The sequence below is a fragment of the Megalobrama amblycephala genome, linkage group LG3, assembly GCF_018812025.1.
Source record: "Megalobrama amblycephala isolate DHTTF-2021 linkage group LG3, ASM1881202v1, whole genome shotgun sequence".
NCBI classification, from domain to species: domain Eukaryota; kingdom Metazoa; phylum Chordata; class Actinopteri; order Cypriniformes; family Xenocyprididae; genus Megalobrama; species Megalobrama amblycephala.
This window is the reverse complement of record NC_063046.1, coordinates 40,584,722-40,607,877: the sequence shown is the minus strand read 5'-3', so window position 1 is coordinate 40,607,877 and position 23,156 is coordinate 40,584,722. Positions and strand designations below refer to the sequence as shown.

Here is a 23,156-nt window from a genome sequence, read left to right as displayed (position 1 = left end):
TGAAGTAAATAACAGAATTAATAACCAACAGTGTTTCTTTTGCTTGCATAATATTAACTGTATATTATAAAATATGTGTAGACTCAACCTTTCATTGTTTCTCTTTTTTCAGACTTGTCGTCCTCCAGTGGTCCTTTGGCTGAGGAGCTTCAGTGTTCAGTGTGTCTGGATGTGTTCACTGATCCAGTCAGCACTCCATGTGGACACACTTTCTGTAAGAGCTGCTTGAACCGGTGCTGGGACAACAAACAGGACTGCGACTGTCCACTCTGTAACGAAACATTCAGTAAAAGACCCGACCTCAAGATCAACACAGCCCTTAGACAGGTTGCGCAACTCTTTAAAGAAAAGTTCAGTCTGAGTAAAACTGAAGTTCTCTGTGACATCTGTGATGATGAAAGAAAAATAAAAGCGCTGAAGACCTGTCTGGTGTGTCAAACCTCTTACTGTGACTCACCTGGAGCCTCATCAGAGAGTCCTGAACTTGAAGAAACACAAACTGATGGACCCTGTAGACAATATAAAGGACTATATATGCCAGAAACATGAGAGACCTCTGGAGTTATTATGTAAAGATGATCAGACATATATATGTGGTTTTTGCACTGATGGAGACCACAAAACTCACAACACTGTTCCTCTAGAGGAGGAGGGTAAAGAGAAGAAGGCACGAGTTACTAACAACATTGAACATACTTTAACAGCATGGTTTCAAATATTCTAAAAAGATCTTCTTTCAGAAGATAGAAGATACATGTAGAGTGATATAATGTCACTGTCTGTGTGTTTCTGTCTATAGACTCAGCTGATGAAGATACGGAAGGACGTGCAAAAGATGATCCAGAACAGAATGGAGAAGATTCAAGATATCGAACATTCTGCAGAACTAAGAAAAGTGAGTACAAGATGTTCAAAGGAGAACATTTTGTTGAATAAAGTCATTATTTTTGTTTTGTTTTTCCCCACAAAAAGTATTCTCGTCGCTTCATAAAATAAACGTTGAACCACTGCAGTAACATTGATGGATTTAACAATGTCTTTAGTACCTTTCTGGACCTTGAAAGTGTTGATTAAATTGCTGTCTATGGATGAGTCATATATCTCTTGGGTTTCATCAAAAATATCTTAATTTGTGTTCCAAAGATAAACAAAGGTCTTACTGGTATGTAACGACACGAGGGTGAGTAATTAATGACAGAATTTTCATTTTTGGGTGAACCAACGAGCAGTTAACCAAGGGGTAATCAGTCCTACTTTTCAGATTCACATTAGACCAGTGTTCCTTGTTATGTAACTGACTTTAAAAAGTCAATTAGACAACTAACTTGTAACACTAGTATAAGCAGTTTAAAGGCAGGAACACACCAAGCCGATGGTCGGCTTCAACTGCTTCTCTATTTCAGAAACTTCAGATTCTTACTGTTTATGATATTAACATTTCTTAAATTTGTGTCTTTATTAATAAGATATATTCATGTGAAGGTAACATTCCAGAGCAATTTAAGATGTATTTTAAAGTAAATTCACAGGTTCACTGTCACTTAACTTGTAAATGCTCAGATTTTCATCTTCCTAAAATTCTCACTTGTAGATGTCAATATTCTATATGATTTAAGGGTATTAAATTATGGAATGGTTTATCTCATCTAGCAGAAAAATGTTATTTCGTTTAAAATGTTACAAAAGATGTATAAAGAAGCATTTTATTGCTGCTTTGTAATTGTGCTTTTTTGTTTATTGATATCTTATGCACTCTATATGTTTTGTTTTTTGAGTATATCATTATTATTATTATTATTATTATATAAATGCTGTAATTAACTTCTGATTCTGATCTGTACCCCAGAATGCCTCCCACCTATATCCATTTGTGGTCATAGACATATTAAAGTAATTTTGGAGAGTGAGGGGTTGATATTGTCACGCTGGGTTGCAGGAAGGTAAACACAGATGAAGAGAATAAATCCAAAATACTAGTTTCACAAAAACAATCCAACATGCAGGCAGGCAGTCAGGTGCAACACAACATATACGGACAGTGATCAGACAAAGACTGAGTGAACGGGAGGAACTTAAAGGGTTACTTCAGGATTTAGCATTAAGCTTTGTATTAGTAGAATACCACTAGTATTTTCGAATTACCGTGCTTTCCCCCTTCATATCAGCCCGAGATGAGAGATTTATGCATTTTTATTCTGTAAAAAAGCCTCCGATGACGCAAAAATCGTCATTTTGCGTCATCGGAGGCTTTTTTGGCCAGAGGCTTAAAACTACAGCCAGTAATAGCAGGTAGTTCCGCATTTTTTCACCACGCCCATACATATGCGCGTTTGAGGTTACTCACGGACATAGATCAAAGATTCTATCAAAAGTGGGTGTCAATTCTATTTTTAAGCTTACAGTAATTCACTTTATTTTGTCTGCACTACATCAGTGGTTCATCTCGCAAATGTATCGGTCTCTGCAGTCATCTCAACCAATACAGCAACAGGCTTTTGTGGTAACGTTAGCATAAATAGATAAATAAACTCAGTTTTACAGAACAGAGGCTTTACTTTGATAACGGTCAACTTATATGCAACTTATATGTAATTGTCTATCTAACGTTACTTTGCTAAGTTTGCAGTTTTACTGCTACCTACAACACTACATATAGGCTACTGTGTTATCAGTCTAGTATCAGCGAGTCTTACCTCTAGGCGAATACGCTTAGTACCAGATGCCCAGGCTGTTCGTCCTCTGTGAAAGTGAATATCGATGGTATCGCGGTGTCCTTCAGAATGGTTCTCTTCATTGCAAAGATATTTGGTTCGTAGTCCTCGTGCTTGAAATGGAGACTACATATTCTGCGTTTTTTTAGGTTTTCTGTAACGGTGTCATCTCCAAACTTCGGGTGTTTGATGGCCCGCAGCCACTGTTTACATCGCTCCAAATCTTTAACTTAATCGGAAAATGATGGAAACTTACTTGTCCTTCCCTGGTTTTGGGTGTACATCCAGGTACAAAGCAATTTAGCACCATTTCGCTGTAAATGTATGAACTAACTCACGATTTATTTGTTTGAATTTTCCTGAATGCCGCCTGTAACCGATAGGCGTGGTTTGGGCGTGGCCTCGCAAGGGCAGCAAAACAAGTGCATTCTGGGAGTTGTTGTCTTTCATCCACATTAGTCAAAAATACATTTTCTGCCTTTTCTCAGTCTAGAAAGCTCCAAATTCAAAAATAATTTCACATTTCTACTACATAAATGACCAATTTTAAATACACATTCATCTTTCCAGGGGTGAAGTACCCCTTTAAGTAGCAAACATAAGTGTAATTAATGGGACACAGGTGATACAAATGAACTAATGATGAAGAGCGAGAAAAACAGACAGGAACACGTGACAATAGAAAAACTGACAGATATTGATAGGCTAATAAAATACTTTTTTTTAGCATTTAAAATGCTAAACCCAAGTGAAATGAAAATGTTTTCTTTCACAATTTAACAAATCACTTTTGATTATTTAAAAAGATTTTCAAATAATGATTTTTTGCACAATGGTGCCCCCTCTCGTGCAGCGGCCATATGGATTGCATATACTGGATACCCCAAACCCTGGGGGTGTAATAACAATCAACAAAACAAGAGACAAGCAAAATAATAGGCCTACCCATACTTGAAATAGGAGGTAAATGGGCTGTTGTTGTCTTCCTCTTTAAATGTCTATTGTGTTGTAATTTGTCTTACACAATTGTTAGTGTCAGCCACAGAGCTGTGGTCAAAAGTGCACCAACTGAGAGACACGAATAACTCTGCATGAGAAATAAGGAAGTCCCTTTCTCTCTTCAGTCTCAGAAGCCTCAGTCTGTTGTCTAAACGTCTGGACATGAACATCTTTCAAGACTCCTGCTGCTCCATTTTGGGTTTTCTCCTGGTTTTCTTTCTCCAGGGTGAGTACCTTGAGAAACATCTCCAGTTAAAGTCTCAACAGGCTGTAATTTTTTTTTTTTTTTTTTTTTTTTTAATTTAAACATATTTAGTTAAGCCTATGTAATAAACAGAAACATATTTACATATTTCATTTATTTAAAGGTACTATGTCATATCGTTAGCCTCATAGCATAATTGCCATTTCTTGGCCAAATTGTGATATCTGCTTTTGAAATATGATCTGGGCAATTATGCTATGAGGCTAATGATATGACACATGGACCTGTGGATATACATGAAACCAAGATGCATATTTGGAACCAAGAGGAGTTTTTCAGATGCATGTTAATTCCCATTTGTATTTGATGTATATTGGGGAATTAACATGCATCTGAAAAACTCCTCTTGGTTCCAAATATGCATCTTGGTTTCATATGTATATGCATAGTAATAATATGTAACCTGTCCGACAAGACTGGTTAAGACTCTGGACAAATGCTTTGGTAACGTGGAAGGTGCATATGTGCCAAAGCTATACCCACCCCTGGGACGTTCGGATCACAACGTTATTCATCTGTTACCAAAATACAGGCAGCTTTTAAAGAGGATCAAGCCTGCCGTTCAGCAGGTTCAAACGTGGTCCAGGGACGAAATAGAAAAGCTAAGAGGCTGTTTTGAGTGCACTCAATGGGACTTATTTTTTAACGATGATGACTGTTGTAGTAATCATGAATTGTTGAATGATACAATGGTTGGTTCGAATGAATGGTTCAAACAAAGAATATTAGAGTCTATCCAAATAATAAGCCGTGGATTAACAAAGATCTGAAACATTACCTAAACATGAAGAAAATTGCCTTCTTGCAGAATGATCAGCAGAAAGTAAAAGAGTTAAACAAAGCAGTAAAACGTAAGATAAAAGATGCACAGAATGAATATAAAGAGAATGTTGAAGAGAAATTAAAAACAGGGAATGTAAGAGACGCATGGAAGGGTTTGAATACAATGATGGGTAGACAAAAGAAAAGAGTTCAAAAACATGAAGACCCTCATTGTCTTGCAAATAATCTTAATATTTTTTATTCACGATTTGATAATGATTTTAATGATGATGATTTGTCTGTTAGTAATGAATTAATGATGACCATGACTCAATCACAGCCTATGATTATACAGGAGAGGGAGGTTGTCACAGTGCTTCATAAAATTAAACCGTATAAGGCATCTGGCCCAGATGGCCTGAAGGGGAAAGTCCTGAAAGAATGTGCAGCACAACTGTGTGTACAAGGTTATTTCAAATCTTCCTGAACAATGGTTTTGTACCATTAGCCTGGAAGAATTCCATTGTCATCCCGGTGCCGAAAATACCTAATGCTAAATCTCTCAAAGACTTTCGCCCAATCGTACTCACATCTATTCTGTGTAAATGTATGGAGCGCATAGTATGTAAGGAACTGTTATCCCAAATCGAGACATGCATAGACCCCATGCAATTTGCCTATCGGGCAAATAGGAGCACTGTGGATGCCTCTCTCACTCTTTTAAATAAGGTTCAAAATCATCTAGATAATTCAAATTCCTATGTTCGAATACTCTTCATGGATTTCTCATCCGCTTTTAATACTGTCCAACCTCATCTTCTTTTAAAGCGCCTTTATGAGTTAGGTGCTAGTAGTTGGATGATTTTATGGATTAAGTAGTTTTTAAAAGGTCGTCCTCAGCAAGTCTGTATAATGTTATGTCAGATTGCTTGGTTTTAGATACTGGGGTACCACAGGGATGTGTACTGTCTCCAATACTTTTTTCCGTATACATAAATGAACTGAAGTGCAATGACGATAACCTTACCCTTATAAAATATGCCGATGATATGGCACTGGTTTCATGTCAGAAAGAAATGAACTGCACCTCATATTGAAAAGACAAAAGAGCTATGTTTGAGAAATCAGTTGAGAAGAGTAGATACCGTATCTGAATATAAACCAGTTGTCATAAAGGAAAAAACTGTAGAGCAGGTCTCGAATTTTAAATATTTGGGTACAATTATAGATGAGAAACTTAATTTTGAAAGTAATGTGGAGTACATTCATAAAAAAGCACGACAACGCCTGGGTCTCCTCAGGAAACTGAGCTTTAATATCGGTCAGCAGACCCTAACTATGTTATATCGATCAATGATAGAGAGTATTCTCACATATAATATTGTTTCATGGTACGGCAATCTAACATTAAAACAAAAGAACAAACTCTCACAAATAATTAATCAAGCAAATAAGATTACTGGACAAAAACAACAGCCACCTCAGAGCTTGTTCGATCATTTCATGGGTACAATGGCAATTGCGATTTTTAAAGATAACACACATCCTCTTCACTCTGTTTTTGAATTGCTCCCACCTGGACGTAGACTAAAATTCCCTTGGCTAGAAAAAATGTCTATAAAAGATCTTTTTTTCCATTGGCAGTGATTATCTTGAATCATACAGTATTTTAATTGAAACAATAGAATGGCTGTTGATATTTTCAATTTTTCTTTCTTACATTGTTTAATTATATAATTGTGTTGTTGATGTGTGATGTGATTTTTAAGCAGTGAATGTATGTTACAGTGCCAAAGAAAAATTTCCTCTCTGTGAAAACAGACTGGACAATAAAGTTCAATCAATCAATCAATCAATAGGTTTATATGTGTCATATGACATAGTACCTTAAAATAAATGAAATATGTAAATATGTTTCAGTTTATTAAATAGGCCTGTAACTAAATGTGTTTAATGGAATGCATTTTTTTTTTTTTTTAAAGTGATTTTAGTTACGTTTTTAAACTTTATTAAGAGACAAATGATCATGCATGTTGTCTTCAAATCTTATCAATGTTTCATCTCTGAGAAAAGACAAAAGCTCAGCTCAGGAAACCTCAAGTCATAGTGCTTGTAAAGGGAGCTTGTTTGTAAAAGGAAGTGGTCTTGGCTCGGTTTCGAGGCTATATAATCCATTTCATAAAGCTATTGTTTCCAGGCTGCTAAGAGAATCTGTGTATCATTCGTTCAGTCATTTTTTGATTTAATATTGAAAGTAGAAAAATGTGAAAATGGCTCTAGTCTTCCTCAGCTGCAGTTGTATGGATTCTTAACATGTTTATTGCAACAACATTTAATAGTTTTCTCACCAAACAACCAGACTAACTAATGGCTCAACAAACTGTACCGAGACTATGGGCTTTCTTCTGTGTATAAGTTCACCTATGGCTACGCGCGGTGTGTCAGAGAAATGGGTACAGCCTGGCTGTGCTGTGGTGCCATTCTCAAGAAGATAAGAGTGAATTAGTGAGAAGTGTGAGAGGGTCTGTGGTGATAAACTCACAACTCAAACGCTGTGAGGTTCTTTTGATGGTTCATTTATTTGTCACCCTTATCTGTTCCCTTCTTCGCATTTGTTCTGCTGATGATGTTGTCAAACTGGTGTTTAATTAATCTTATTTTGAATGTGAAAAATATGACATGATTTTATAATAATAGGCTATGTAACCAAAGTTGTTTGTTGTGTATTGTAGGGTCATGTACTAATCCAGATGTTGAGGTCCACAAAGCTGTCGGAGACTTGCTGGATTTAATTGCTGATTACCCAAAAGAAGATCTTGAAGTACAGTGGACATATAATAATGAGATTCACATTGCTGAGTATGATAACAATAAGATAAAAAAGCTGAAATCTCAATTTTACAAAAGGTTAGAGATGAATGAGGACAATATTAGTATAAAAGTGAAAGACCTGAAACTTCAGGATTCTGGAATCTTCTCTATTGTTGCAAAAACAAACTCTGTTCAATATCCAACAAAATTAATTCAGCTACATGTTCATGGTGAGTTTAATTACTTGATTTATCCTGTCAATGCTGTTATGATGTAAATCGCAAATTCTAAAACAACACACAGTCAAGAACTGGAGTTAAATAAATCCATAATAATTCAAGTTAAACAGTTCCTTTATGAAGAAAACATGTTAATATAGAAATTAACATTTGCATATTATTCTCCTACAGATCTTATCAGAGATGTACAGATTGAGTCCAGTAATTCCTGGTTGCCGTCAAAAAACATCTGCATGTTTCATCTTCAGTGTCAGGCATCCGGCGATCCGAATCCCTCCTACAGCTGGAGCGGTGATCTGGTCAAGACCGGACCGAACCTGAATATCAACCTCCGTCTAGCAGAGAGCGCTACACTCAACTGCACCGCCAACAACACCGTCAGCGTCAAGCATACTACTAAGACTGTAGTGTGTAGAGGGAAAAATGAGTATTCAAGGTTCTGTGTAAAAATGTAGAATTCTTAAATTCTCTAAGGATTATATAATGTTATATTTTAAAATAAAGACCTTTAAGAAAATTTTTTGCCTAGCGATCATTATTGTATTAAAGTCGGCATGAAATCAAAATTGACCTGATTTACTTTGTTAGTGCATATTACTAGTCTTGTGGTGAACAATTAATCTGTGCAAGTTAAAGGTGCTAAAGAGGATGTTTTGTTTTATACATTTTTGCAATATTACTTGAAACTGTCTTTACTAACTGATAAAAGACTATTTATTAGGTGCACTGAAAGTTATATTATTAATATACATCATCTGTGCACGAGGTAGGGCCTTAAAAACATCAGCCAATCGTTTACGCGATCATCGCGTAAACGATTGGCCCTCTGGCTTGTCAATCACTGCCGTAACGTTCCTTGTGAGAGACGAGCGCGGCTGCGCTCTCCAGTAACTTTCCACACTTCACAGGCGCCGCATGTGATGTTTTTGTCAGGAGACAGGAGTAACAACTGCAGATTATGAGTCACCTGCGGTGAGTCCGACATAATGAATCCAAAAAACACAACACAGCGAATGCCGGTGTTAAACACTCGTGTTCCAATACTCGTGCACGAGTTTTGGGAGGCGTTCCTTTGAAATGAGCTGTGAAGGAGGGGGGCTGTTCTTACGCATGCGCTCATTTCAAAAACTCAGTAACAGTCTTTGGATTCTCAGTCGACGAAAAAATCGTCTCTATCACCTTTAATACACAGAAAAAAATTGTTTGTTGTGGTAATCTTTAATCAAAATCTGAAAAGTTATTTCTGGTCTAGAATGGCGTTCCTTCCCAGATGACGTCAGTTTGACGGCTTGGGTTGAAATCGCTTAAACCACTCCCCTCCAACCGTAGTCTGCTATGAGCGAGAGATGGAGAGGAGTAAAACCCTGCCCTCTATTCAATATTCCGTTTCACTTGGAAATACGTCACAACACTGGAGAAAAGTCATTTGCAACTTCCGGTTCACGGGGCCTTTAAAAAGAAAAAAAAAATTTTGATGTTGGGGTGCTGGGCACAGTGTCTCCTCAGTCTTTCCTATTTTTCTTGGTTTCTTTTTTTGCATGTATGAATTCTTCCTTATTCTAACATAGAGAGGATGGGCAGTTAAAACAATAAATAATGCTTTTTCTGATACATATCCTCCTTAAGAGGCCTTGTATTGGGTGTAACACCCATATATTGTGAGGCCTTAAGGCCTGTTCACACCAAGGACGATAATTATACAGATAACGATAAAGATATAGTTATAAAAATCATTCTCAGTATCGTTGTCAATATTTAAGAATAGCAGAGTTCACACCACAGCTATAACGACAACGACACAGAGTAATGATATCTTGGAATCACTTTCAGCATGATTTTATCCAGCTGATGAACGAGAAAAACATCGACAGCCAATCAGAATCCATTTTGCTGTAATGAGCTGGAGCATTTAAAGTTACAGACAAGCATCACATGTTAGCATAGTATATTGTTTTTGACACCTCAAAAATCCTGTCTGTAAAATCTGGGGAAAGTTTAATTTCATTTTCATTTCAATTCTTTTATTATTAATAATATTTAACATTTATTTTCTGGGTTATAATTTGATTTGCGATTATGTTAATGAATGTTAAATCACAGATATGCATTTCTACCCTAAACTTTAAAATTGTGTTTTGCGGCATGTATTTTGATCTTAATACCTTTAACCTTATTATTTATTATTCTCAGGTTAGGTAAAGTAAGTCGAGTCTGGCCTAAATTATAAGCATTTAAAATTACTTACAATTTGGTCAGAAGACTCCTCTGTGGTACGTTCTTGTTCAAAGTCTTAAACCACTATAAATCAAGCCAAGGTAGGCAGCTTTTGTACTTAATTAAACTTCTTTTAATTGGTTACTTTTCTTTTTATAATAAACAAAAATGTAAAGGCAAATAAAACTTCATCATTAAAGGTATAAAATACAGTAATCACTCTTGAGTCAAAGGTGTAGTCAGCTCTGGGCTTCCCATCTTCAGCTTGGGGTTTCTTGTCCTCAGCTCTGGGCTTCTAGACGTCGGGGGTACTGACATATCAGTATCCGAAGAGGCAATCAACTCATCAGTCTTTTATACTCATGTTGTTTATTGCAGACGTTAGGTTATATTCTTGATTGATGTACGTTGTAACTCTCCCAAAGTTTACAGATCCTTCTCCATGCCTCGCAGGTGCAAGCTGGCTTTTGTGTCCTTGAACTCCAGTAAACTTATAAGGTTCTAGGAGTAGAACCACAGTTCTCTGTGTCCTTGAGCACACACACATAGAACCACACACACTTCTGTGTGCTGCAGTCCAGTTCTGCTCCTCCTCCTCGTGGACAGGCAAACACACACATATCTAACAATAACTGTACATCTCTGGCCATACAATATAATGCATTTCTTAGAAACAAACAAATATAAATAACAATTAAAGCTGCAAGCAGCATTTACCGGGGTTCAAGCATTTAAGGCCTTTAAGCACATACAAAGGTATTATATTTTATTTAGCAAGCATGTAAACATTTAGATTATATACAGAAAAGACAATTTAGAGCAAATTCAGGCAATTTAGCAAGGAAAAACATGGTTTATAAAGGTTTCTTGACAGTTACAGCGCCATCTATTGCCTGATTCCCACCATTTTTGCGGGGTGTCCTCAGAATGTGTCCATACATATGTGTGCCAAATTTGGTGAAAATATCTCATTTCATTTTGAAGTTATAGACACTTATATATAAGAGAGCATAAAAAATGACCCATGAAAGACTTTGATTGGATTTTTTTCCCACTTCCTATCAAAATTTTGACATTTGGGCTATAACATATAGTAAACCAACTTAGGTTCCGTGTTTTCTACGCTCGTTTCGTCTCGATAGGACTAACGGTTTCGAAGATATTCGCAAAAGTTTTTTAAGCGCTAAATCACAACGTAGCACAAACCATAAGGCGAAACCTAACATGTTTGATATCGTTGGACTCGGCAAGGATTCAGGAGTAAAAAGACGTGACTCCCATGAAAATAAGTCAGACACATCCAAAGTTATATATATTTTCATCTAAAACCATTAGAAACATATGTTTTTTAAAGTTTTTTCACAATTACAGCGCCACCTATTGTCCGATTTACACGAAAATTGGCATGCTTCTTTAGAGTCATATACTTCATGTGCTCACCTATTTTCGTGAAGTTCTGAGCTTTTGTTTAGGTTTTATAGGCTTTTGGGTATATTTAGCCACGCCCATTTTCTAAATGACCCAGTTATAGCGATCCAAAGGGCAAAGTTCAACTTTTTTTTGATAATTATTGATCTAGAGAGTCCATAGAATTGTCCTACACTGGTTTCGTTCCGATCGGGCGAAAAACCTAGGACTAGTTCGCAAAAGTAGGTTTTTCACATATTTGCGAATAATTAATGAACAATTTGATTGACAGCATTGGTTCTAGAGGCAAAGTTGTTCAGCATGAGGAGATCTATCAACTGATATGCATATTATGTGGTTTTATGAAACACCACGTGATTACCGAGGCGTAAAACTCGTTAGCGCCAACTTGTGGCCGATTTCTTTCAAAATTCTTACAGACCTTTAGGACCATGAGTCGAACATGCCCATCGAGTTTCGTTCCGATCGGCCTCTGTTAACCTGGTCTAATAGGTGCTCAAACTTCATTGGCTGATGGCGGCCATGTTTTCTGAGATATGCCAATGTCCTCATAGGCAGTCATGCCCCCTTGGACCAAGACACTGCATGCCAAATTTCAAGTCAATCGGACTAACGGTTGCATAGTTACAGACATTTTTATGTTTTTTTCGTGTTATAGCGCCACCTAGTGTCCAATCGACGCGATTTTTTTATCGTGACCAAAGATTGAGCCTATACACATGTGTACCAAGTTTGGTGAAAATATCTCATTTTGTTTTCGAGTTATAGCCATTTTAGTAAAAGTGGCTCCGCCCTTAACATACATTTTGGTGCCCCTTAGCGACTGTGAATCAAAATTTCAAAATTCTCTCGATAATTATTGATCTTTAGTCTCCAGAGAACATTTCTGCACTAGTTTGGTTCCGATCGGACGAAAAACCTAGGACTAGTTCGCAAAAGTAGTTTTTTGACAAAATTCAAAATGGCGGAAAAATTTTCATACCGGAAATGAAATCGGAGATATACGTTTTGTTCGTAAAGGTCTCAGCTTTCCAATGATATAAGACACTTGAGTCTGTGACACACGGATTAGGAGTTATGAGCCATTTCGCGCATTTGATCGCTGTAGCGCCACCTATTGGCCGATTTGGGTCATACTTTGTCAACCTCTCCTCGATTTTTGTACTATCATTTGACAAAGTTTCAAGTCTCTAGCACTTACGGTTTAGGCTGCACGATGCGTTTTACGGCGGAAGAAAAATAATAATAATAATAATAATCCTAACAATTACAATAGGGTTTCAGCACTTCGTGCTTGAACCCCTAATAATATTGTAAGCAATACCTAATATTTAATACATTGGCCAAGTGTGTAGCAACAGACATCCAAAATCTAAACAAGGAGGCAGGGTAATTGTATTTTCTTGATATAATACAACAATTGAAATAAAATTGAGTGGAGTGATTGATGTAAAAAATATTTTGAACAATTTATTTGATTAACAAAATAAGTGCACATATAAAATGATGTCCATATTTCCTCAGTGTAATAACCCATGTTACAATGTTAGTGTGTTTTAGTAACATCACTTTTTGTACTTTACATAAATTTGCACAGTTTAGGAATGTTGCATTTCAAAACAACAACCATATTAATTTGCAACACAAAAATAGTAAAGCCTATATTACAACAATATACGTTAATATAATTGTAAATTTGTGTTAATTATGAATTTTTCTATGCTTGTGTCCCTATTGGTCTGTGGACCAGGACCACAACTGATTTCACCAAGCCAATTCAAAGCCCTGACTCAACAAATATGATCTTGCTGTTAAAAAGATTACTACTGTAATTTGTCTTAACTTGCAAACAGTATGTTGTCTCTAGATGATTTACTGTAGGGGATAGTTGAGTTAGACGAGTGGGTTTTACTTTCAATCACGGCTCAATTGCATTAAGTCCCTTTTGCTGCAAATCACTGTCAGTGTGAACAGTCTGTTAGAGCTTCTGGCCTACAAAGCATTCTTACATGAAAAATCCAGTCAGGATCGGTATCAATTAATTAAGTGTGTTTTCTCTTCTGTGTAACATTCCTTTTCTTGTTCCCTTACTTTTTAAAGACCTGTCTATATCAAATGCATAATAATATGCACACAGTGACTTCAGCAGTATAATAATATTATTACTGAGTATAAACAATTATGTAATAATGTATTATAGAATAAATGAAGCAAATAAACTTTTTTTATTGTGGATAAGATTTATTTATTTATTGTGGATATCGTGTTACAGAGTATAGTGCAGACTGTCATTTTCAGTTATACTTTCTTTTGAAGTTTATTCTTTGTCCACAAGATGGAGACAACATACTAAATATTGAAGCTTTAAAATCATGGAGCTATGGGGCTATATACAAAGATACGGGGCTCCAAATAATTCATAATCATGGGTCATATTTAAAGATTCACATGGAACTTTTAGAATGACTACTTTAATTATAATGCCTTACAACCCAATACAAGGTCAAAGTCTGATGTGTTCCAGGAAATACTGGAGGAACTGTGACATGACTGAAGGTCAGTGAGATTCAGTGAAAGTGCAGCTAATTTAATAATGTCTTTTTGAAAAACAGCTCATTATTAAAGAATTCTAATAAATATGTAAACACAGATGTTATTCATTCAGGTAAGAACATTTTATAATGTTAATTTGTATGGTTGCAGCAGTTAAATACTTAACTATTTTATTGAATTAGATTTTTTCATGTTTTTCGTTTGGCTGTAGGGATGTAGACAGTCTACCAATTATCTAACTTTAACAATTTGTTTGAATAACACCGGTTATTGTACACATTTATGCTTTGCCTCAGATTTTAAGAAAGGATACCCCAATTACTGTCATGTTAACCATTTAAAGTAAACAGTACACTTCTTTAAAAAGTTTAAAAAGTTCTGTTTCACATCAGGTAACTTATTGAATGCTGTTTTCTTTCACTCAATCATTAGCATATATTCTCCATTTCTATTAGATACTCAAGCCAAACCAAATTGGATATGCATGAATAGGCTTTCTTAGCTAAATTAAATAATTTAACCCATTCTCAATATGACATCATGCTAAATGTGAAATGCTGGTAAAATATCCTTTACATGACACAAGGCTCTGTTTGTGGAATTTACATTATATTTGTTTTAAAATAAATACAGTAGTGTAAATGTTTGTGCATGCTTCAGGACCTGAGCCAAATGGTCTAAAGTGTTTTGTTTATTAATTCTTAGTGAGTATGACGCATTTTACATCCAATAATTGAATTTGTGACATAGCGATACTAGCAATAATTAGTAACAATATTATACGTAGACAAGTTTTAGTGTTATAGGAGGACTGGAAAATAAATACTCAATTTCTGTAAAACGTAGTTGATCAACATGGTAGTAAACTCATTTCTACTGAATAGCTTTAGAGTACCAGTACATAAACTTAATTTGAAAAACTGGACTGATGTTGTGAAATGAAATGTTTTGCTGAAAGGGTGTAAAGAGAAGAGGAGCAATGGCAGAATCTTTACCAACATCACCAAAACTAAGACAGATGAGGAGACAGAGTATCGATAATAAGATAAGTAAGAAAATATCCAAACAGTGATTGAAGTAAATAACAGAATTAATAACCAACAGTGTTTCTTTTGCTTGCATAATATTAATTGTATATTATAAAATATGTGTAGACTCAACCTTTCATTGTTTCTCTTTTTTCAGACTTGTCGTCCTCCAGTGGTCCTTTGGCTGAGGAGCTTCAGTGTTCAGTGTGTCTGGATGTGTTCATTGATCCAGTCAGCACTCCATGTGGACACACTTTCTGTAAGAGCTGCTTGAACCGGTGCTGGGACAACAAACAGGACTGCTACTGTCCACTCTGTAACGAAACATTCAGTAAAAGACCCGACCTCAAGATCAACACAGCCCTTAGACAGGTTGCGCAACTCTTTAAAGAAAAGTTCAGTCTGAGTAAAACTGAAGTTCTCTGTGACATCTGTGATGATGAAAGAAAAATAAAAGCGCTGAAGACCTGTCTGGTGTGTCAAACCTCTTACTGTGACTCACCTGGAGCCTCATCAGAGAGTCCTGAACTTGAAGAAACACAAACTGATGGACCCTGTAGACAATATAAAGGACTATATATGCCAGAAACATGAGAGACCTCTGGAGTTATTATGTAAAGATGATCAGACATATATATGTGGTTTTTGCACTGATGGAGACCACAAAACTCACAACACTGTTCCTCTAGAGGAGGAGGGTAAAGAGAAGAAGGCACGAGTTACTAACAACATTGAACATACTTTAACAGCATGGTTTCAAATATTCTAAAAAGATCTTCTTTCAGAAGATAGAAGATACATGTAGAGTGATATAATGTCACTGTCTGTGTGTTTCTGTCTATCTATAGACTCAGCTGATGAAGATACAGAAGGACATGCAAAAGATGATCCAGAACAGAATGGAGAAGATTCAAGATATCGAACATTCTGCAGAACTAAGAAAAGTGAGTACAAGATGTTCAGAAGAGAACATTTTGTTGAATAAAGTCATTATTTTTGTTTTGTTTTTCCCCATAAAAAGTATTCTCGTCGCTTCATAAAATAAACGTTGAACCACTGCAGTAACATTGATGGATTTAACAATGTCTTTAGTACCTTTCTGGACCTTGAAAGTGTTGATTAAATTGCTGTGTATGGATGAGTCATATATCTCTTGGGTTTCATCAAAAATATCTTAATTTATGTTCCAAAGATAAACAAAGGTCTTACTGGTATGTAACGACACAAGGGTGAGTAATTAATGACAGAATTTTCATTTTTGGGTGAACCAACGAGCAGTTAACCAAGGGGTAATCAGTCCTACTTTTCAGATTCACATTAGACCAGTGTTCCTTGTTATGTAACTGACTTTAAAAAGTCAATTAGACAACTAACTTGTAACACTAGTATAAGCAGTTTAAAGGCAGGAACACACCAAGCCGATGGTCGGCCATCGGGCAGGAGCTCATCAATCCGTTGGGCCATCTGATCATTCTGATTGGCTATTCAGCTACTGCCACTTGCTGGTACGGAAAGGCATTTCATCTTACGCAGGTGCAGAACAGACCTTGGCCGTCGGGTGTCGGGTGTCGAGTATCGGTTTGGTGTGTCAGGGCAACTTTGGACACAGACGCTGCCAACGTGAGTCAATCCCGCAGTCTGCTTTCGTCGCCACTACTTCGTCGGCGCCGGCTTGGTGTGTTCCTGCCTTAAGCAACCGGCCACAGATTTCAGCAAAATTTTGATCATAAGTGCAATGCAGTACTAAATTATATTTTATTAACAAAGTTCTGGAAGATCATGTTCAGATAATCTACCCAATCAGCATGAGAGGAGGCATATTTGTAGCTATAGCCAATTTACCTCTGTTCCACAACAGTTTTCCAGCATTTCCAGCACAAGGTTTCCTCCGCAATCAGTGCGGGCCCTGATGCTATCTTTTCCTCTGTTTCTCCCTGCACCTCGTCCAACCCAAAGGGCCTGACCCAAGTGTGAGGCTGCCTCTGAAAATGGCCACAGCCCCAGCCCTCTTCCCTCCTACCTCGGCTGGGTATCCGCGTACCTCAGCTGTTTGAACTCCTCCTCAATCTCCAAGTTAACTGATTCTGGAAAATCTTCCTTTCTTAAAATAAGAAAGTGGACAGTCAACTGATTATGGTATGCTCTCGCCGGCGCAAACATACATTTTTCACAAAGAAGAAATTTTTATTTTTCTAAATTACCTGCCAGAATACATCTGTCGCTCCTCCCACTCACAGTCGCTCTTCTAAATGTTTTACTTTTGCAGCACAATTTTGGGGGTTTTCTTTGTCAGTCTGTCTCCCAGCGGCTCTCCAGCACTTAATTGCTTTTTTGGGGGAATACTCAGGGTTCGGGCCAAATTCCGAGCTCGGAGCCCTCCCCTTGGACAGAACGCCAAATATGCATATTTTATTCTATAACTGATTATATGTAAGTGCGAACAATTGCTTGATATGTAGCACACACTTTCTCTAGTTGTTACCAACTAACTGTTAGTTTGATTAGTTAGGTTGATTCTAGCTGGCTGGTTAACACAGTGTCTACACCAGACATGAGCAGTGGGATGCAACAAAAGTGAACAGAACCCATTATAATCAGTGATGCTGTCTACACTGGATGCAGTGCGGTGCGATTCCCAACAGTAAACTGATCCCCTGTTCTATTTCTGCCTGCGCTACTTCTGACACAAAGGACCAATGGATTTACAAATGTTGCATCTAGTGTAGAAAGCTGCTAACTGTTGTGTCGCAACGCAACAATAGTCAATGGGCTTAAATACCGCGTCGCACCTCAACAGCGAGAAGCTATACACTGGACATGACAAAGCAATCATGGGAAAATCCATTTGTCCTTCATGTTAGAAGTAGTGTGAGCTCTTGGAGTACATCAGAAACAGAGCGAGGCATCAATTTACTGTTGACGATTTGCTGCATCACGCCACATCAAGTGTAGACTGAATCACTGATTATAATGGGTTCTATGGGTTTTAGTCGCGTTGCGCCACTTGCGTCCAGAGTATTGACGGTGTTAAAAGTAAATATTAGACTGCTCCCATTATATTGAAAGAAGTTTTACTATAATGTCACACAGTTCCACTGTTAACAGCTGCATGAATTATAATGTGAGCAATTACAAATTCTTGAGAAAATAAGCATATATACTGATACTATACATTTGCATCTCCTTCTATGATGTGAAGTCCAGTTCTCATATCTACTCTTTCACTGGTCAGTCTTTCACTGAGAAACTCTATCCATTATTTAGCCCATGTCGAAATGATAAAGGAAAGAATTCAGCCCCACTGATCATCTCACCTGTTAATTACAACGAATGAATTTACACACTAAATATAAAATGAAAATAAAGCTTTTTTAAACTAAGAGTCTAAAAATAGTAGGCTAATCGTCCATGTTTTTTGCTGGCTTTCCTTCTGTTATTTTATATAAGTTTCTCTGAAACCATTTGGATTGGTCACCAGATATGTAAAGTAACAAATTACTGTACACAGCCTACTCACTTTATTGTAACTGAGTAGTTTTTGTCAGAAAGAAAAGTTTATTAGGAATGAGAATATTAAGTAGCTAAGATATCTTGAATATTTTTAGAGTTACCGGCATGACATGAAATAATATTTATGGCACTCAGACAGTTATGTTCTATGCAATTGAGCTGATACAAAAAAATGAGATACATTTCTAGTTTTAACATATGTTCTTTAGATATTCCTCTTTAAAAGAGAAAAAGTATAAGCTGTATGCAAAGTGACCCACATTTGGTTTTTGACCACTGAAAATGTATACAGTTTGCCAATTTACTCATGGAGCCGAATTAACATGTCCATATCTCTGGGATTGAACCATCGAGGGCCTTTAAAATGAAGATACCAAAAGGAACGTTTGTTAAGAACCAGAATCTAAGGATATTAAGATATCTTTAATACTTCTTGAGTTACAGGCATGCAAACTTGAGGCAAAAAACACAAGAAGTATATATTTTTGAACTATCACCATTGGTATATAATGAAACAAAGATTGTTAAAGTCAACAGATTTTAAATGGAGTGGAAATGCTTGCATGTGTGAAAATAAAAGTTACTGATGGTGTGTGCGTCTGCCACATTGCCTCTGCAGGGAATGGGGGAACGAGGTAAAAGTGAATTAATTCAGCCACTGATAAACACCTGCTGTTAAACATCAGAACCACTGAAGGACAAAGAAAAAAGAACAGAAAAAAAGAGAAGAGATTAGCAGAAACACAATAACTATACTGACTTCCAGTGTGAAACCAGTTTAAAAGCTAGTTTGGCCTTATTTCTTTCATACATGTACAGAAGTTCTTGATGAGAATTGACAGGTATAGATGTTGATGTTTTATTAAAAATAATAAAGTTTGTAACGACCATCATGGTGATTAGTGTTTACTTTAGTTGGGCTCTTGAACGTCGACTTTTTACCACTATTTTTTTTCTCTGGCTGCTCTAACTGTGTGTCTTTATGGCAAGAAGAAACTAAGTAGTAGTAGTTTGGGTGTTGTTGGCTATGTTGTGATGATGTCATACTCATCATGGACTCATCTGATGTACTGTTCTCGTTGTGATCTTTGATTTTATGATGTTTTATTAATGTTATATTTAATGTTTAATTTTATATTACTGTTGCTAAATTGCAGTAAATGTTTGATAATTATTATCAACGGTTTAAAACGTTGAAAGCACAATTATCCGCGCAAGAGACGCTGTTCCTCAGGCTGAATTGTGTGCGCGCGCTCCAAAACGGATCGCAAATCGACAAACAAATTACACGTTGGGCTTCAAGGGCACGTCCAAGCGATCAAATACACACAAAAATGTGTTAAAATGACCGGATTGGAGCGTGTTTAACTACTTAACCCATTTTAGCCCACCGGCAACTTGCCGCAGGTTGTCATTTTCCTTTTGTACGTTTTTTCTAGATGTTTTCCATGTTTTATTTCTCAATGACATGCAAGAAAACCACCAAATAAAGGATCAAGAACAAAAACTACATTTCCCATAATTCCCAGCGATGAATAAAGGACATGAGGAAATGCCGCGCTCTTTTGATAGCCTTTGTTCCATGCTGCAGTCACGGATCCAGGCGAAACTCCAGGTAAGACAATTCAAAAACAATTTAATAAAGAATCAACCTCAAACCCATATCTTTGTCTTGGTGTTATTCAATCACTAGCGTGCACTCTAGCAATGACTAATCACTCTTTAATGTTGTTATGCGCGCATAAAGAGCATGTATCCATTAACAAAAAAATGGTTTGGGTAAATGTTAAAGAAACAAAATAAACACATAGAAAATATATAAACAAGCAAGGAAATCAAATCAATTACTTACAAAAACATAAAAAAAAAAACTAGAACCATTTAATAAATGTGGCCTTAGCCGTCACAGGGGTATACTGTGTTTAATGTGTTAATAAATCAAAGTTATTGGTCTTGTTTAGTGCTTTTTGCTTTCATAATATTTTATATTGTTATATATTATATATTGTTATTTGTTAATCTATTTATTTTTTAATTAATTTATTTTTTATTTGTTTGTTATATGTGACCTTGGACCACAAAACCAGTCATAAGGGTCATTTTTTTTTAAATTAAGATTTATACATCATCTGAAATGTGAATATATATATATATATATATATATATATATATATATATATATAAGCTTTCCATTGATGAATGGTTTGTTAGGATAGGACACTTGGCCGAGATACTACTATTTGAAAATCTGGAATCTGAAGGTGCAAAAATATTAAAATATTGAGAAAATCACCTTAAAATTGACCAAATGAAGTCCTTAACAATATATGTCCACTCAAAAAAAGAATTATTTATATATTTATGATAGAATTTTTGGCATTAAAGAAAAAAAATAAAAATAATTTTGACCCATACAATGTATTGTTTGCTATTGCTACAAATATACCCGTGTGACTTCTGACTGGTTTTGTGGTCCAGGCTCACATATAGGAGTAATTTTTTCTAAAGAACAATGTAATTTAACATTTTGATTCACAATGGTCTGTTGGAGCAACTTAATGGCTGCACTTTGTTCTGCACTATGTTCCACCTTTTTAAAACAAATGGATTTGTTGTTTGTTTTGTTTTCATATTCAAGAAATTATAAGATAGATGCAACTTTGTGTTCACATCGAATGTTCTTCGACTTTGATTGATCTGTCGAAAGCAGTTATTTTGAGTTAGATGCATAAATGTTCTCCTATTCAAATTTTACATTGAGGGGTACATACAACATATTCGCCCACCGGCAACTATAGTTGCCACACATTCAAATGCGTTTAAGAAAAAAAAAAAAAAAAACCTGGGGAAAATAAATGCAGAACATGTTCACATAGGACACTATTAACAGGACTATATGCATGAAATAATTCAGAAAAATTTGGGCACAAATGGGTTAAACGCAGTTTATATCGTAAGTGTACATGAACAGCTGGGAGAAAATCCGATGTGTGTTAATATCTATTGTCTTAAAGTGACAGCAGTCACCTTCTGATGATTGTGCCATCAATGTTAATCAAACAACAAAATGCAAAGAGAAAATCACTTACAGCTCTTCATCTGAATATTAGCTTTAGTAGGCATTAATCTATTAATTTATACTGTGAAAACCATGCAGTGTTATTTTACATTTGGTTACTTTACTTAGATTTCTTTTATAGGCTAGGCCTATATTACTTACCTGAACACATGAACAAATGAAAGCACTTTATTTCATTTGTATCTTTGTTTTATTGTATTTGTCAGTTTGTTTTACTTTGTTTCGTTGTTCATGTTCTTATTGTATCTTAAATAAAAGACCAAAAACGCCGGACACTATAATATAAAGCAAAGTTAATTCAGCTCTTTTTATATATTATATTATATTATATTATATTATATTATATTATATTATATTATATTATATTATATTATATATGAACAAAAAGTACTGATAAGAATACCGTTAAAGTACCAGATCGATAAGCAGTATCAGTAAGAGTAGTAATACCGTTAAAACCTTAACGATACCCAGTGCAGGAAATGATATGACAACAATAAGGTCTAAATCTAACTGGTCCCTCTAACAGTATTGGCTTCAGCTTGGCCCCCCCCCCAGTTGAAATGGTCTAGAACCGCCACTGATTTAGGCATGTAGACATGGTCAAGACAATCTGCTGAAGTTCAAACTGAGCATCAGAATAGGGAGGAAAGGTGATTTAAGTGACTTTGAACATTGTGCGGTTGTTGGTGCCCAACAAGCTAGAGTATTTCAGGGGTTTTAATGCACAAACATCTCTAGGTTTCACAGAGAATGGTCCGAAAAAGAGGAGAATGGCCAGACTGGTTCGAGCTGATAGAAAGGCAACAGCACTAAAAAAGAAAAAAAAAAGAAAGTTGTTTCATTTTAAAAAAGTAAGTGTTCGTGCTACCTTAAAATTTAAGTTTACTGCATGACAATGAGTTCACTATACTCAAATGGCTTCAACAGTCACCAGATCTCAATCCAATAGAGCACCTTTTGGATGTGGTGGAATGGGAATTTTGCATCATGGATGTGCAGCTGACAAATCTGCAGCAACTTCGTGATGCTATCAATATGAATCTGAGGAATGTTTCCAGCACCTTGTTGAATCTATGCTGTGAAGAATTAAGGCAGTTTTGAAGGCAAAAGTGCCAAACAAGTACTAGGAAGGCGCACATAAAAAAGTGGCAGGTGAGTGTGTGTTTCTTTTTTGCATCATTTCACTAATTATTTTTCACTAATTTGAAGGTAATGAGGTCTTCTAGCTTGGTCAAGAAAGTACAAAGGTTATAAATGTCATATATTTTTGTATTTATTTTAGTTATTTCATTTAAAGGTGCAATGTGTAAACATTAGGAGGATCTATTGACAGAAATGCAATATAATATACATGTTTTCAGTGGTGTATAAAGACCTTACACAATGAACCATTATGTTTTTATTACCTTAGAACAAGCTATTTATATCTACATACACCACGGGTCCCCTTACATTTTAAGTCACCATTTTGCACCGACATGTTTCTACAGTAGCCCTAAACGCTCTACAGAGCATGTGGCTACTCTTGTCTATCTCAGACGACAACATATTTGT

General features: G+C 36.1%; 1 protein-coding gene across 1 annotated transcript; it reads left to right on the top strand.

Annotated features, from left to right (window-relative positions):
- The first annotated feature begins 3,412 nt into the window (after positions 1-3,412).
- Positions 3,413-8,322, top strand: LOC125265290 (SLAM family member 5-like). Its single transcript, XM_048185413.1, has 4 exons — positions 3,413-3,674; positions 3,836-3,936; positions 7,470-7,778; positions 7,959-8,322. The coding sequence occupies exons 2-4, from the start codon at positions 3,873-3,875 to the stop codon at positions 8,240-8,242; spliced, it is 657 nt and encodes a 218-aa protein (XP_048041370.1). The 5' UTR covers positions 3,413-3,674; positions 3,836-3,872; the 3' UTR covers positions 8,243-8,322.
- Positions 8,323-23,156: the final 14,834 nt, after the last annotated feature.